Source organism: Bemisia tabaci, chromosome 8 (assembly GCF_918797505.1).
Source record: "Bemisia tabaci chromosome 8, PGI_BMITA_v3".
NCBI lineage: Eukaryota > Metazoa > Arthropoda > Insecta > Hemiptera > Aleyrodidae > Bemisia > Bemisia tabaci.
Window position 1 is genome coordinate 42346880 of NC_092800.1, and position 17495 is coordinate 42364374.

Sequence of the window (17495 nt, forward strand, 5' to 3'; positions counted from 1 at the left end):
AAATAACGCCCAGAGTTCCAATCCTCCATTATGAAAATCAAGTGAGTTTCCTTGTATTTTGTAATATCAAAATTTTCATTTTTATCAAATTATGTAGTTTCCTCATTGTCATGTAATTTTTCATTTTTCTCTTTCTCAGATGTGAATTTATAAGGATACTCATATATAAATTTAAGGAGGCGTGTTAGAGTTATCAGCTTTATCAACGAACGTTAATCTTAATTACTTTAAATCAAAAATCTACCCGTTCATGGAGGTGGCGCGTGCGGAGAAGCAGAAGTTGGTGGAAATTCTTCGACTCTTCGCCTCCTCGAGACTCGCTGGCGCATCAATATAGCCAACCACGCCAAGGCTTTCAAGATGCGGTGTTGGTGCGAGTCACCACGATCCCTCCCGGAGGACTCCAATGTCCACGCCCTCTTCCGCTCCGCCGGAGAGAGCATCCAAGTCCACGCACGGTAACTGGAGAAGAACGCGTCGACTACCAACTTTAAAGGACTCTGAGAGGCTCTCATTGCCGTCCTGACGGTATAAAACGGCAGACGGGCCTCGGAAGTGGCCGCAGGCCACAGCACCCGCCGAATGCTGTCGGCCCGGCCTGGTTTAGATTAATGGCAAAACTGTTCCTGAATTCATTTCGAAGGCTAACTCTTATGATATTAAGTAATTAATCGGTTGATACTTCTACATACTTTACTTATAATTTAAGCTAATTGTATATATTTCCTGTATTGGAGGCTTAAAATATAAATCTTTAAAAAAAAAAAAAAGGCAGCGTGTCAATTACACTGAGGCCAAATAGTAACTGAAATAGCTGGTATGTTCCAGGACCCTTCAGTCGACATCTAAAGCTTTCATCCCATCTCAAATGAGGTAATGTTAATAACTACTAAAGCAACCGAGGAAGCGATTATTCCAAGCAAAAAATCTTATGTTGTTCTTACTGCATTTTTCACTGCACAAGCAAGACTTAAACTGTACACTTGTTTAGAAAAATTGCAACGCCGAGCACGATAAGTCCCCCCCAGTAACTGAAATGGCTGGTATGTTCCAGGACCCTTCAGTCGACATCTAAAGCTTTCATCCCATCTCAAATGAGGTAATGTTAATAACTACTAAAGCAACCGAGGAAGCGATTATTCCAAGCAACAAATCTTATGTTGTTCTTACTGCATTTCTCACTGCACAAGCAAGACTTAAACTGTACACTTGTTTAGAAAAATTGCAACGCCGAGCACGATAAGTCCCCCCCAGTAACTGAAATGGCTGGTATGTTCCAGGACCCTTCAGTCGACATCTAAAGCTTTCATCCCATCTCAAATGAGGTAATGTTAATAACTACTAAAGCAACCGAGGAAGCGATTATTCCAAGCAAAAAATCTTATGTTGTTCTTACTGCATTTTTCACTGCACAAGCAAGACTTAAACTGTACACTTGTTTAGAAAAATTGCAACACCGAGCACGATAAGTCCCCCCCCCCCACAGTAACTGAAATGGCTGGTATGTTCCAGGACCCTTCAGTCGGACATCTAAAGCTTTCATCCCATCTCAAATGAGGTAATGTTAATAACTACTAAAGCAACCGAGGAAGCGATTATTCCAAGCAACAAATCTTATGTTGTTCTTACTGCATTTTTCACTGCACAAGCAAGACTTAAACTGTGCACTTATTTAGAAAAATTGCAACGCCGAGCACGATAAGTCCCCCCCTCCCCCCGATTTTCCCCTGATCCTCGACTTCACTAGTTGTTCTCGTAATCCCCCCCCCCTCGATTTCTCCCTGATCCTCGACTTCACTAGTTGTTCTCGTAATTTTTGTCTTACCTAATCTACGCTTTTGAGATTAATGTAACAATGCATGGGTAAAAATCTTCTGTTCAGGCTGTGATACAACCATAAAGAGACTTAAAGATTGAAAATACTAGTAATAGAACTAAGACGGCAATCTCGCCATGCAAAATAACTAAGATAAAATACTCGCTTTTTTGGACGGTTCCTCGGTCGATTTCGCCTAGACGATTCCACTTTCATAAATCTTTACGTGTAAGGAGTTGTGTCCTACCCTTTCTTCTTGCACAACATGTGTACTAGGTTTGAGCGATGTATTGAAGAGAGAGTCTATGACTTTCGGCAGCGAATTGGCGAAGAGTTCACCCACAGGCAGCGTCTATTTCAGGTTATTTCAGCTATGTATTTTGAGGACATCATTACAATGAAACGAAACAAATAAGAAATCCCTTTCTCCGAGAATCTTTTCACTTTTTTCAATCCATTTCTATGATTTGTTACCTTTGGAACTGATTCTGCAGTTTAAATTTCAGTCCGCTTCTTTATTAGACTAAAAACTGAAAATCTATCAACTGAAACTCAGACATGATGGCATGTCAAGCTGAGCTTGGAAGGAACAATTTTTGGTAGTTTTCTTAAAACAATAGAAAATAAACACTAAAGATTTCCGGATGATGTGAAAAACCGATGAGTTCTATGGGCCGCCGTACAAGAACCGCTTGAATGAAAAAATTATGGGAGTGATGCAGATAGCATACACACATACAGCAGCACACATACTCAACTCAAGGCTACCCTTTGTATGGCTTCTGAACGTATTCAGGACGCGGTTTTCCTTGCGGTTTCCCGTGATAAGTGGGCGGGATGGAGGCTCACAGGTGAGCCCCACGCAGCTTCAGCGCTCGATCCGACAACCGGGCCGCTGCTGCAGTTGGATCAGCTGCAAAGCTGAAGGACGTGCTACATTGAGATGTTGTTTTCTAGTAGAAGAGTGGGTACATACAACGCTCTGCGTCCAATAGGGCTTCGTGGGGTATGGTAGGAAAGCCTAGATATATATCTAGGCCTCAAGGAGGCTTAAAATCACAGAACATGAGTGATTTATGCACCCAAGCCTTGAAACTTATTAAAGCTGATGAAGCCTGCATTAAGCAAGTTATAGACCCATTAAAATACTAAAAAAATGGCATGGTGATTGAGGAAATTATCTACACTAATATTACATTTTCCTTCTTTGTGTGGTTTTGGGAAACGCTCAAAAAATAATGTAAGAATGATGTAAAACGCAAGTAATTATCTGCAAGTTACAAACTTTACAGGTGTTCTACAATATTTCTTTGTTTGAAGAACCCATACACAGCAGCAAACATGTAATTGAAAATTGATCAAAAAAATAGAGGATGACCTACTCTGGTAAAAAGTTAGGATCCAAATAATTATTTGAATCAAAATTATCTACTAAATAGTCCGGGTCGTTGAAAGTACCTGAAATGGGCGTGAGGATGACTTCAAAGGGGTGTGAGATTTGATGTTGCTCAGACGCAAAAACCTCCGGAGTTTTGACATACTCGTTCATGCAAGCACAGCAAAGATCAGTGCGTCGAATACACAAGACACAATGCCAGCGAGGGCCAACAATCGGGTCTTCTTCGCATGCTGCACACTGAAACAACAGATGAATCAGATAGTCAAGGATATTTTCAATGAAAAGTTCCTAGGCCGAATTAAGAAACGTGGTTGAGGTAATCATGACCAAAATTTTACCGTGAGGATTGGTCTACCATGGACACTAATGACTTAAAGTTGTAAATCTCGCAGTGAACTTGATATAATGGAATAATTTGGATTTTATTTGATCTGTCGCAGAGATATTATAAAACAATGTAGGCTAAAAACAAAAAGGCTGATTCACATTTACCGAATTCTCATCCATTAAAAGGGATAATACTTGATGGACGTCCTGTTAACTGAATCGGTAATATAGGCTTAAGTTCCTGCCAGGATGATATGAGCAAACCTGGGGTGCAAGAGGCTCCAAAAGCTCACTATTTCTTATGATCTAGCGTTTCTATGCCAAGGCAAAACTGGCAATTTTTCTCATTCTTGACAATTAGAACCCTTCAATTTTTGAATTTTCTTTTTGAAAGTTATGATTTTGCCTCACATCTTAATCTACTTCACATTTGCCATAATTTGCAGATCTAAATGTGTATCAGTCATATTTGCTTCCCAAGGGTGTCCTTGTACAACATTTTTATACCCTGGGAAACAGAGAGCCCACAGGTTTAAAAAGAAATCACACTAGCAAACCTTATCAAACAAATATAAAAGTAAAGTAAAAGTTTGACTAAACTAAATTCAAAGGGACTTGCTAAAATCACTTCTATATCCATTTAATAGTTAGAGTAAGACGTACTAAATAATGCAGTTGACAATTCTTCAGGTCAAATCCAGAAAATTTAGCAATGACAAGCTCGACCAAAATCATCGTAACATCCTAAAAATTAGTAAAGCAAAAAAATCCTAGGATCAGAGGTAGTTCTATCACGGTTTTACTTCTGCTTCTTCTTCTTCTTTGATAAAAAGTACGAAGGGGGAAAAAAATAAGGACACAAGAATTTTACCTTATATCCGATGTGTTCGGCAGACATTTCATCCGAATCTTGCAACTGAAACTCTTCAAGCTGAGATAATATTTCAGACTTAAGTTCTGGATCCAATTCCGCTTTTACAACACTTTCATCACGTCGGGATGGAGAGTCCATGCAGTCATTGAAAATGCTCTCTCTAACATTGTAGCGTGGTAAAAATGTGGATGAGCGGAACATTTTATTGTTGACTCTATATGACAGATTGGCTAAATGTCTGTTGTTATAGAGTGTAGATTTCGCTGTTGCCTTCTCCTGATACTTATTGAAGACCTTCAGCTTTAGATAGTACTTCTGCATTCGACTTCGCACTTGCTGAGGCGTTCTCGTACCTACAAAAATGAGAAATGGTCCAGCATTACAGGTAAGAGCACAACTTCAGTGCAAGGCAAATATTTAGGTTTGAATATTTTTTATAATATTTTTATTTGAACTCAGAACTTGTGACAAAAATAGTTTCAAAACATATTTTCACCCAACCCTATACAAAACAAACAAAGATTATCAAATTTTACAAATTAAAATTGGACTCCTTTTGGAAATAATAAATGATGTACGATTTCCAGCTAATTTTGGAAACAACGCATGTGCTATGTACTAGTTATCCTAGGCAAAAATGCGCTTTTACAAATGAGCCAGATTCAGCAAAATGTAGCAAAGTTTTTCTATAGTTGAATACACAGTTTCTATACCAAAACCACAGCAGTACAGGACCTAATTTTTGCTGATATTCAAGGTGAAGATCTTGAAAATAGCATATTCAGGTCCCAAGCACTTTGCAATACTTTTGTTTAAAATACTCCTAGAGTTCTGACCTTATTTTGGTAATGTCCCAGACAAATAGTCAAAACAGGTATTTTATCAAATGCCTAGGGAGACACCCAAATTTTGAAATTTTAACAAGTTTTGTATGTTTTTACAAATGAGCTTTTGAACTTTTAATATTCTGAAAGTAAGAATTCATCTAACTACAAACTAGGATTGTATTTTCCTTTTCAAAAAGGTGCTTACATACTTTTAACCATCAAAATTGTAAAAACTCTGTATTTTAAAAATGCTGTTTTTTTGGAATGAATGTTCAATTTTTGGGCTAAAAATCATTACAGCAACCAAAACATGATGCAAATTTCTGAAAACGATTCCTAGAAAGGAACTGTATGATAATTCAGGAAATTCACTAGAGGAATTTTTGGAAATAAATATTTGTCTTCATCAAGGTACACTCTACTACAGGTATGGACAAACGGGGTGCCGAAGTGGCAGCGCTAAGAAAATAGGCGATCGAGTGACGTATGAAGTCGTACCGTCCTTTTGCCGCAAAGGTTTCCGCAGTCGTACTCTCGATGCTGTCAAATCTACGCGTTTTGACGACTTTCTAAAATTCCCTTTGTCCATACCTGTAGTAGAGTGTACCTTGTGTTTTCATAAAAATGAAGACAAATATTTATTTTGTTCAAAATGAGCAGAGGAGTTAGGATTTCAATTTGAATAAGAATGTCTAACACTGTGTCTGGGAATTCGAGAAAATGCCTGATTTGATTAATTGCATGCAATAATTACATGTACATACCTGCAAGTTTCTTGATAATAGAACGAAAAAACCAAGGAAAGAATAATCCAATAAAGCATCCAAAAACATTGATAAAACTATTAGGAATTATACGGAACATTTTCAGAAAGATAGGTGAGGTCTTACCCATAGCATCAGCAATTTTCTTACACCTGGCTAGCTCGGATTTCTCAAGAGGATAGACATCTAGTAAATGTTCAAACAAGAGCTGTTCGTCTTCCGACCAGAGCTGAAATCAGAGAATCATCTATTACTAGAGATAAAGAAAAATTCTACTTGGGAGCACTTAGGAAGAGAAATTCTATGAAAGTAGCACCTTCAAAGAAAAATTCTATGTAAAAACACTTATAGTCTACCACTTGAAGTCACTCACCTACTTCTGAGTGAAAGTATCTTTGTAGCATGCACAACCTACATTTATTAGCATAAAAAGTTGACTGATGAACATTACACCAAATGACTCGTAGCATAGAAATAAACCAGAGTTGGGTTAAAATACAAAGAAATTACGAATGCAAGCAATAAAAACATTAGCTTGGTAAAACCTAACAATCGACATGATAGGTGATAAACCTAACAGGACTAACAGTGCTACCTGCTAGTCTTCCAGGGAGTAAGTTTAAAAATTGTCCGACAGTTACAGATAGAAACAATCCGGGGTAGAAAACTGCATGAGGAAGGAAAACAGACACCACTACCTATTCCGTTTCCTCCTCCTTTGTGTGCTAGAAAAGTGCTGAAAAGGGGTTCCAATCTGGACTGTTAGCTTCCTGCAGCAGCCATAGCAAAAAAAGCGACTCAATAATGCTTGGAAACTAGGCAAAATATAAAACTTTGATCATCGCATTAGTGGATAGTGAAAGATGCAGGTCTTTCTGACAGAAAAAATCAGTGGAAGCCGCTTTCTTCAAAGGCGTATTTTGGGCTGAGGGCCTTTTTACACCAACCTTCTTAATAATTGAAAATATTAGCTGGACAAAACATCTTACTGTTTTAAATTCTGTTCATCAAATTAGTCCACAATTTCTTATGACTTGGTTTGAGGGCTCAGTTCCTATTGTTATTTGATCAGTGTTTGAAACTCACAGGCACCAACGCGCCAAATGCGTCTAAAAAATCGGCCATGGCGCCTAAAAAATGAAGGCTCTGTGCCAACGTGGCCCCTAAAATTTTCCCCACTAAAAATCTGAATTTTCATATTAAGGGCGATTATTTGAAATTTTCAGCACTACAAGTGAAAGCTTTTTCTATTCTTCACGATTTCATCTTCAGTGCTTTTGTCTCCCCCGAGTTACAACTACTTACTAGTTCTGTTACGAAAACATCTTGCGTCTAATTTTTTACTAAATGCGCCGTAATATATAGGCAAAAAGTCAATTTGGCCCCTAACAAATCTTCAATGGCGCCTAAAAATTGGGCTTGATGCGCCGCATGGCTCCTAAAACTCAAAGTTGAGTTTTGAACACTGTATTTGATACATAAATAGAACGTGTTGGATATTAAAATAGGTAAAACTCACCTTGTTAAAGCTTGGTTTGGTTTCATCTGCCACTACTTTGCCGCGTACTTTATTTTCAGAGCTTCCTGAATTATTGGGAGAGGAGAGCTGTTTCAGTCTTACTTCCTTTGTATCTTTTGAATGGACTTTCCGTGTGTTGTAGTTTTGAAAATTAACACTATCGCAATATAAGCTCGGGTCCGGGGGAACCTGTAATCAAGTTCATGAGAACAAAAAAATAAAAATGAAGTACTGTTTAGAAAACTTCAGATACTCTGTTCATATTGTTACCAAGAAAAAATAAATGTTGACACCTCAAGTGTAAAATATTGGCTACTTAGATCTATCACACTGAAGTGCAACAAATTAGAATCAGTGCCTTAACTTAAAAGCCACAATTTATTTAATTTTTCATATTCAGTCTCGGAAATTTTTTACTTCTAGTCATTTTGACATGAAGAAAACATCAATGGTAATATAAACAGTAAGTACGTAGAAGACCCAGGATGAAATGAGTAGAAAATGTAGATCAGTTGTGTCACTTCATCTCAATTCCATACCTTTATCCGGTCAGATATTGATTATCAATTGCTGATCACCCTGAAGTCCCATATCAGATACAATGACAAAAGAAAAAAATAAAACTGATTAATTACGTACTCAATTTCAGCTAATTATTGTCCTGTCCTGGTGACCAGGGTTTCTACTTTATTTCAACTTTTAAATTCCTTGTATTTTCCCTGAGTGATGGCATCATAAAAGTAATTCTCTGCGACAACTCATCCGAATCAGGGGTGAAAAACAATCACTGACCCAGGGTTTTAATAGCTGATGACTTAGAGAGGCTACTCCTGCCTTCTAAATTTCTTGTTCAACTTCACTACCCCACAATCCTATTCTAAAAAATATTAGATTGTAATAATGTGTAAATAAATACACTTTCAGAAACCATGCTTCACAGACATTTCATGATAATTTTTGACTGATACATATAATCCGATAAATAGTAATTTTTCAACGTCCGAACAACTGTCAAAAAACTGTAGTTGAGTTAGGCAAAATGGGACTTAAAGGGAAAAAAAGAATTGATGAGACCCGCAGATTTTGAAAAAGCGAATATTCCAGAAGTTGACTTTGAATTCCCTGTGTTTTCCCTCAAAATTCTATTCCCTGGGTATCCCCTGTTTTCCTGTTAGTAACGGCCCTGTGCCGACAAAGACTAAATTTCCGTGTTTAGCTTACAGGCTTAGGCCACAATCAAGGTGCAAACAAGGTTGGAATATTGGCGACTTGGTTAGTTTATTTTTGTGGCGACAATTTGATTTGATGAAAAACAGAAAACCGCATTTCATTACGTACTTTACAGAGATGAAATATTAAAAGAAAAGTTTACAATGGCCCCATTTGTAACTGAATTTTTATGTAAAAAACTCTGGTTGAGTACAGTTCCTGTCACCGCTAAAAAGAGGCAGTGTCCAATCTTTCGTTATCATTTTTATTTTCTGACAACAAGCCAAGAATGTAATTCTTCCCTAATAATATCAAAGTTTCTGCAAGGTAAGTTTAGTTCACCTTCAGAAATATCGGCGGTGAAACTACCAGACCATGTACCTCGTTTGCAGTGTTTAAAAATCTCTGCTCCCATTGTATCTTTTTAAAAGAGAACAAATTTATATCATTTCTTGAAATTTTCACAGAGTTCTCTTCGCATAGAGAAGAAAAAACACGGATATTTTGTAGAATTGGTGTTGAGTAGTTTTCCATTTGAAAAATAATGTATAACAGGAAGTCTACAACGTCGCAAACCAAGATTCGTGGTCTTGTAGTTTCACCGTCAATATACTGCTTGAATATGGAACAAACCTGTGTGATAGCTTCCAAAGAAGTAGGCGCTCTGGTTTTTAGTGCAAGACACTGACTTGCAACTAGCAGAGGATCTTTGTCAATGCGGAGTTTCAGTTTGGCAAGGTTGGATATATACTGAAAAAAAAAGAGGAAATCACAACTAATAAATACTCATAATACAAAATTTTGATTGAAAGAAGCAAACTGGGCTCATTACACTAATTCTGACAGTCATGACTTAATTTTCACATCGATATTAAAGTCGCGTATATTCCATGATTGGAGTTAAAATTGTGTGATCTTCAATATTCTTCATTCTCAGAGACCTTGGGGAACCCTTTGCCCCCCCCCCCCCCCTTTATGTTTTGTTTTGTTTTATAAAGTTTTGGGTTAATTAGTCCCAGATTGCAATGCACGTATCATGTAGAACTCATTCATTTCCTGTAAAAGTTGGCATTGATTAACCAACGCAGGTTTTTTTTGTTTGAGGCATTTTACTAAATTATACATTTAAAGTGATTGTTTTATTAACTGAGGAATGAGAGTTAAGTTCGGACTTTGAATATTTTAGATCTTATGATTTTTTTCAAAAAATAATTATTTTATTTTCTTTTTTCTTTTTTTTGGTCTAGTATGGCTCCGGAAAATTATGTTTCATTATTGTACTTGGAAACTACGGGTGCTTTGATTTTTGTAAAAATTTTTTATTGCCAGCCTTACATTTTTTAAGTTTGAAAAACGACTGCCACCAGGCTGTGTAATATGAAACATCTAAAGTAGCTGAGGATTGCTAGTGGGTGTTTGCACCAAGCAACTTTAAGCACACCTGCTGAAGGGAAACTGAGATACCTTGGTAACTTTTTTTTAGAAATAAAAAGAGAACATTTAACAAATACTTTCCTGCTTCCTTAAAACTACCCTATGTTAAAAAAAATTCGAAATTGGACTAATAAAAACAGTATTGTTACGTATTTATTTTCTCGAGAATTAGCATTTAAAGGATACTTAAATAATAATGATTCTACTTATTAATCGATAGGTAGTACTTGCAATTAGGGGTGTCATTACACAGCTATCTCATTGGCAGAATACTAGGATAATGATTTCAATTCATGATTACAAAAGTGATGAAAAATAAAATCAGTATGCATTTAGATCCTTGTTCGAATGCGGTTCAGTTGTAAAAAAATAGAGAGCCTTTGAATAGTTAACAAGAAACTAAAATCAGAGAGGAAGTATTGAAGGAGAAGATTATGAGCAACTCTAAATTCGAGTATAAATAAGGAGGAAAGGTCACACAGTTCATGTTTCATACAAATCTGATTTTGGAAGGACATTTGCTTCTTTGAGGTCATCAAAATACTTGTGATGGATCATATCTCGAGCATTAATTCTTTCGGCAGGATCATAAATGAAAGTTTTTTGCAGCAGATCAAGTCCGACAGGATCGAGTTTGCTCACTGTCTGAGCCAAAATATTGGTCGTCCAGTTCGGGAATGTGGGTTTGTAATCTGGAAGTTGTGAAACTTTTGGCCAGATTTGTTCATTTGGGGTTGAAAGGATCCCAAATATTCTGAATAACTGATCTATCTCTGAGTCACCACGGAACAAGGGTTTGAGCATGGCCATCTCTGCAAAGATACAACCTATTGACCAGATATCAACAGGGCAGGCATACAGAGTAGTTCCAAGCAAAATTTCTGGTGCTCTGTACCATAAGGTGACTACCTCATGTGTGAAAGCTCGAATTGGCACTCCAAAAGCACGCCCCAGTCCAAAATCGGCAACTTTAATCATACCATTGCTGGAAATAAGTAGATTCTGAGGTTTGAGATCTCTATGGAGAATACGTCTTTTGTGACAAAACAGGATTGCTTGTGTGATCTGATACAAATATGATTTCATCAGCATTGTGTCCAGCTTTCCAACTGTGTTACTTGTGTCAATTTTGCTGTTGGGCAGTTGACAATCCAAAAATTTCTTGAGGTCCATCGTTAAAAATTCGAAAACTAGATACATTCGATTTTCTTCCATTAGAACTTCGTACAAACTGACAATGTTGGGGTGGTCTAATTCTTTGAGCAGTGTGACTTCTCTCAAGGCTGTAGACGGAATACCTTCATCATTTCCTTCCATTCTAATTTTCTTGATGGCCACAATCTGGTCAGTCTTTTTGCATCTCCCTTTGTAAACGACACCATAAGTACCCTCCCCAATCTTTTCAATTTTAATATAACCATCCATGGTGGAATTAAGTTGTAACAAATTCACAAATTGAACAGGGTGAAATAGGATATTGCAGAGTGCAAACAAGCTACCGTTCAGTCCATAAGTGACTTCCCTTCACACAAATTTTTGGGAAACACGAGGAGGAAACTCGATGATAACGGAAGGGATAAAAAAAAACCGCCGGGCTACTTTATGGCTTTTTGTTGTGTCTCTCAAGTACTCTAAAGTATTAAATACTCTATAGAAGACAAAGCTTTATCATATAATCTTATAATCGGAGGAAATTAAAACATTGACTCATTACAGCCAAGCAAGTTGATCATTTTTATTAGGAAATCCTTATCACCAGAACGTATGTAATAGGAGATAAACTGTAATAGATGTCGCTCCTAAATTATTGTCAAGAGAAGATAACAACATCTCATAGCCACTTAGGAGATTAGGAGGACTAATAATGAACAAGTAGATAATGATGTACGCTCTTGTAATTAGTTATGGTTATAAGATACATGTAACCAGCTGAATTATGATGACAAATAAAAGATTTGATAATAAAAAATATATTCTACATAAGCATCTGTAATTTTTGCATAAATGCCACGCTAGGTAACGCAGTAAGACACGTAATTTTTAAGCATTTTGTAATACATCAGAAACAACCGCGGATTTGCCGCAATATTGCGGTGATTCTCGCATGATTTCTCATATTTTCTTGCAAAATTGCTAGGTAGGTAGGAAGCGCATTTTGCATCAAACCGAGATGAATGCGCGCAATGTCCTTGGACTTAAAGAATCCGCTTGCAATATCGCATGCCTCTGAAGATATTGAGATGAAAAACACACTCTCTTAATTTTTAACAGTCAGAATTGAAGCAAGCAACTATTCAAACTCCGGAGTAGGTATGTGGTATCACGCAAAATTGAAGGAGCTTTTCTTCTACTGAATTTACTACGCTTATGAAAATTGTGCTTGCATCGATATTAAATTCACGTACTTTCCGTGATTGAGGTAAAAATTGTGTGACCTTTAATGTTCTTCATGCACTGCTGTGATATTTGCATTTCCACCGTGATATCAATGTAGATGACCACCACAATGTAGTTATGACATCTGTTAACTGAGAAGAATACAAGTGCTGCAGCAGATGCTGTTACCTACTTAGTGAATCGTAATCCTGTCATGATATTTGCAGGTTTTTGTTTTCATCAATCTTTGGCAGGAATTCACTTACTTTATGGGACCAAGTATCATTTGTAATGGTAAATCTTTGTTTTTTACAGAGAGTATATAAAGTCTGCATCTCTCTTACAAAAACAAAGTTTCGGAGGCAGTGGTTCTTAGTTTGGAATGCCTAAGCATTTCTCTGTCCATGGCGGAGCAATGTTAGCAATCTAGACTGATCCGTACAATTTTAATACAGAGTATGTATATGCCTGGAGGGGTCTACACACCTTCCAAGGTTAGCAAGGTTTCAAACTTTAAAAATAGACCAAGCCACTGAAATCTTAGATTGTCATAAAGGGGAGCAGTTACTCGTGCACAGAATGGCATTAAAAGCTTAATGTATAGATACCTTAGTAATTGCAATGCGCTCATCTTGAAGTTTCACAAAAGCATCCAAGTTCCTTTGGAGAAGCTCTTCTAGGGGATCTTCAGTTCCAGAGTCACTAAAACTACTGTTTGCTTCACTTTCGTCCATGGTGAATCATTCCGCCATCAAACCTGTAGGAAAAAAAAGGAATCATTAGCACCTCATGTTAAGAGGTGGATTGGTTTTAGTCGGTCGGCTCCTCTTTCTTACCCATTCTGATGTATTCTGAATAAATAGCGCCAAACCGGCACTACTTAGTACCCCTTGGTTTTGTGGCAGATCAGTAAAACAACACAGGAAATGTGTCATTCAATAATAATTTTTCTTGTTTCACTAAGCTCTTCTAAATTTTTCTTATGCAGTTTTGTTGTGAGGCAAAATGCGGCAGAATTTCGGTATCCGACTCCACCTTGTTTACATTGGAAGGTTAGGGATCCACAGCGGAGAAGCCATTCAGTGGTACCAACTTAACATGTTTTTCACTAGGGCGCGGGGGATTCGAACGCGGGGCGCGGGAACGCGGGTCATTGCCCACAAGCCTGAGTAGCCCAACCTAGGGTAACTTACCTGACGTAACGTAACGTAACCTAACTTGTAGTCCTGTAGGTTCGGTTAGGTTACGTTATGTCAGGTAAGTTACCTTAGGTTGGGCTACGTAAGGCAATACTCGGGTAAGTTAGGTTAGGTTAGGTTAGGTTAGATTAGATTAATTTATATCTCATTTTTTTCCCTCTAAACAACCAATTCTTCCGTTTTCCGTTTCCGTAAAATCGCCATTTTACCGGTTATTTGCGATTAATGCAATTCTAGTGTCATTCACGTTTCATGGGTTGGTATCTCTGCACTTTTTCCGTTCAAAATGGCGGAGGAGTCGGTTACCGAAATTTCGCCCGAAATGCTACTGCGAAAATTTCACTTTTACTTACATTTTGCCAAAAGGAATCATGCCCACTTTAACATTGTTTCTTGAGCAGCTCGCACAAGCACACCCAATCTTTCCTACACGTCTCTTGTTCCTTAAAGCATAAATATGTCCACTATTCGTATGGAAATCACACAAATTAAGCTGTACTTACTACTTTTCCAGCAATAAGATACAGGCGACGGCTCGATATCTTTGCTTTGCTCATTGCACATTTCCGTGCTGCCCCTCCAAAGGACCCCGCACACTCCTAATGGGAAAAAGCACCACGATCGATTTTTAACTTTTGTTTTTTTTGCATTCAAATCATCTCAATATGCTGATCAAAAGTCATGATGGCGCCAATTTTCTACGATGCACCGTTTTCGCTCGATACGTCCGGAACGCTTCAATTATTCGGCAATAAGAGTCTCCAATTCTGCATGCCTTTTTGCTTGACCCGTTGCCTACGAGAATGGAGAGGCCGTAACTAGTCAGTTGTGTGACGTCAAGCTAGTAGATATTTACCGAAAACAACAAGCATCTCCGGGTCATCGGTGCATCGATGAGTGAGGCAGTCGCTGCGTGGACCAATCAGAGTGGCCCTCGATCGGCCGAAGTTGCGCGAGATCCGCCGAAGTTGCGCGAGCGGCCCGTTTGAATCTGAGTGGAGTAACGATTTTCGGCATTACGCTTTCATTTCCTCGATTTTTAGACAATGTCACAAGTGGGTTAGTTAGTTTTCTAAAGTGAAATTTCATCCTCTTTCGGAAAGGTTCTTATGAAATTTTGCGTCAGATCAACCCTGAAAAAGATATCGGCAAGAAATCATCGCGCGGCAAGCGTTCTCCCATAAGAACGCGTGTTAAACCGCGGCCGAGTTTCATCTACTAGTGTGACGTCACAGAATCATAGTTACGGCCTCTCCATTCTCGTAGGCAACGCTTGACCATCCAAATCAGATTTGTGAGGAGCATAAGAACAGGGAAGTCGGAGAAAAACAGTGAACATCAAACGGACAAGAGCGGGAGGGAGATAGCCCTAGAGTAGGCAGGAATAGATAAGGAGGCAGACCCTCGGTACGTTTTGCCTTTTTTGTATCAGACCTGTTCTCAAACGCATTGTTCTTTTTGACTCTTTAACGCCTAATGATTGATGCGTTCTGGGCATACTGTGCGAAAATGGTGCATCGTAGAAAGTTGGCACAATGATGACTTTTGATCAGCATCTTGAGGAGAATGGACTGCGTTAACAAAATTAAAAATCGATTGTGATGCACTTTTCCATTAGGAGTAAGCGGGGTCCTCTACTGCCTTAGGCTGCTGCCTAAATTCACTTATGTTTACCATACACACTACTCATTATTACCTGCACGGAGTCAAAACATATTTCAACCATAATCACAGGGCTTACCTTTTTCATTTCGACTATACGATCTGTCTCTCCCAGAGTGATGGACTTGAAATTAAAGGAAGACACCGAATGTTCCATGAGGGGTGGATGGTCACTTGATTGTTCCAAAATGCTCAAAATACTAAAGATGCGGACATCATGTAGCAAAGGTTACAGGATGAGGGTGGTTATGTAGTGGTAAGTTCCGAAAAATACTAACGCAAAACCATAGAATAATACTAGCTAATTATTATTCTACGGCAAAACACCAAGGACAAAATTGGACAAAGCCGACTAACCTCTCGAAAAATGGCAGAGTATGTGAGTAATAAAGTGAGTTACCTGCTGACTACTTTTTGGTTGGAGTCGCAAAATTACGCGAACGAATTGGTCAGACAGGGCGCCAGCATAATGAACGCTAACACAAAATCAATAGGCTAATTGTAAGTACTTCTATGGCGTGGCGTCAGGAATGTTTCACTTTCACGCTTCTTGGAAAACGGACGCTACGCGGCTACGCTAATAGCATGTACCGAGAGTACCGAGACAATGGAAAATTGGAAATGCCAGTGCCAGTCCAGTCTCATGCCGTTGCCTGATAGATACGGGTACACTTAGCTCGTATATCCGGCGGTATCAACTAGGCTGAAGGCGCGTCTTCACCCTGTTTTACCCCCTAGCTGTCTTACCTTCCCCGCCTAAAGTCGGGCCTAGTGCACGGGCAAGTAAGAACCACACAAAGTGTCAACACTACTAGCAAAAGTTCACGGAACTACGCGCGAAAGTTCAGTTCCGTAAACCTATCTCTGTGGGGACAAGGCCTTTCATTTGTAAGAAATGAACTAGAAAATTAAGAAAGAACGAACATAAATGTGGTTTAATTATTTTAACTTCCGCCGCCGTGCCGCGCTGACCGCACTGTGTTTGGCGCAATGCGTGAAGTATTCATGTAGTCTTGTAGGCACTGTGCGTTTCACGCCGCGCCGACCGCTGTTGACCGTACTGTGTTTGACGCAATGCGTGAAGTATTCATGCAGTCTCGTAGGCGCTAATATGTGTTACATACCGACCTCCGCGTCAAGGGCTTCTCCTTTTCATCTAAAGTCCTCGTCATCATTTCTCTTTGCGCCGCGCCGCTCCAGGCCAAATTACGTGTTTGGTTTCTCTCTTAACTCAACTAATTACTTAAAGGTGCGCAGTCTTTTGTATCACCGAAAGACGAAAAAATTAGAAATTAATGAACTCTCAGGAAATGAGAGATTTTGTCACCTTTTCTTGTTTGTAATTTTTTTCTGAATCCGATTTTTTTTGTACCTGATTTTTTTTGTAAAAAAATTGCAAACTTTGCCGCCCCCTAATTTTGCCGCCATGAGCCGCGGCCCATGTGGCCACCCCCTTAATCCGGCCCTGTAGGAGTAATTTCAACTTCTCCTCCTTAAAGTTCATTTTGGGCCCATTTTAAGTCTAATGCTGGGTACCTACTACCTCCCCCCTCTACAGGTTGTCATTTCCTGTTTTTTCTGATTTAACATGGCCCAAATATGTTTACCTTTCCAAGAAGTCACAGCATTTTTTTTCAATTTTGATTATATGTATAATACGACGTAATTTTGATTATATGTATATATATTTGATATGCAGGGCTGGACCTGAATTTCCCCTCCTTAATGATACAGACCGAGATTTTGTCTCTCTCTTTTTGCACCATGTAATACTTGAATCATTCTACTGAGATAACAATAACTGATTTTAGCTCTTAACCGGCGGTTATTATTGGATTTTGTCTGGGTAAAGTCAAAATTAATCATGAATCCTAGGATGAGGCATAGAACTCAGGTCTTTTCTCAGCAACTTGATTTAATAAGACCTTTTTTCACTGCAAACCATGAGATCTAAAGGAAAGGTATCGATAAGGATCGATCTTGGGCCCACCGTAAAGGTAGCTGAATTTCCTCTACAATTTTTTACTCATTTAGGGCTTATATTTTACAGAATACATCATGATATGGTTGTTTCAGGTCTCTTTTCAAA

General features: G+C 38.5%; 2 protein-coding genes across 3 annotated transcripts; both read right to left on the reverse strand.

The window, feature by feature from the left end:
* Positions 1-1222: 1222 nt before the first annotated feature.
* Positions 1223-15995, reverse strand: Atac1 (Ada2a-containing complex component 1). Of its 2 annotated transcripts, none has more exons than XM_019040436.2 (7): positions 15807-15995; positions 13154-13302; positions 9369-9485; positions 7527-7715; positions 6134-6236; positions 4414-4769; positions 1223-3452 (listed from the first exon to the last, which is right to left on the reverse strand). In XM_019040436.2, the coding sequence occupies exons 2-7, from the start codon at positions 13277-13279 to the stop codon at positions 3195-3197; spliced, it is 1149 nt and encodes a 382-aa protein (XP_018895981.1). In that variant the 5' UTR covers positions 13280-13302; positions 15807-15995; the 3' UTR covers positions 1223-3194. The 2 variants fall into 2 exon arrangements, with proteins under 2 accessions (XP_018895981.1, XP_018895980.1); XM_019040435.2 differs by lacking the exon at positions 15807-15995 and adding an exon at positions 15486-15784.
* Positions 10346-11767, reverse strand: LOC140225298 (cyclin-dependent kinase 1-like). Its single transcript, XM_072303700.1, has one exon. The coding sequence runs from the start codon at positions 11592-11594 to the stop codon at positions 10653-10655; it is 942 nt and encodes a 313-aa protein (XP_072159801.1). The 5' UTR covers positions 11595-11767; the 3' UTR covers positions 10346-10652.
* Positions 15996-17495: the final 1500 nt, after the last annotated feature.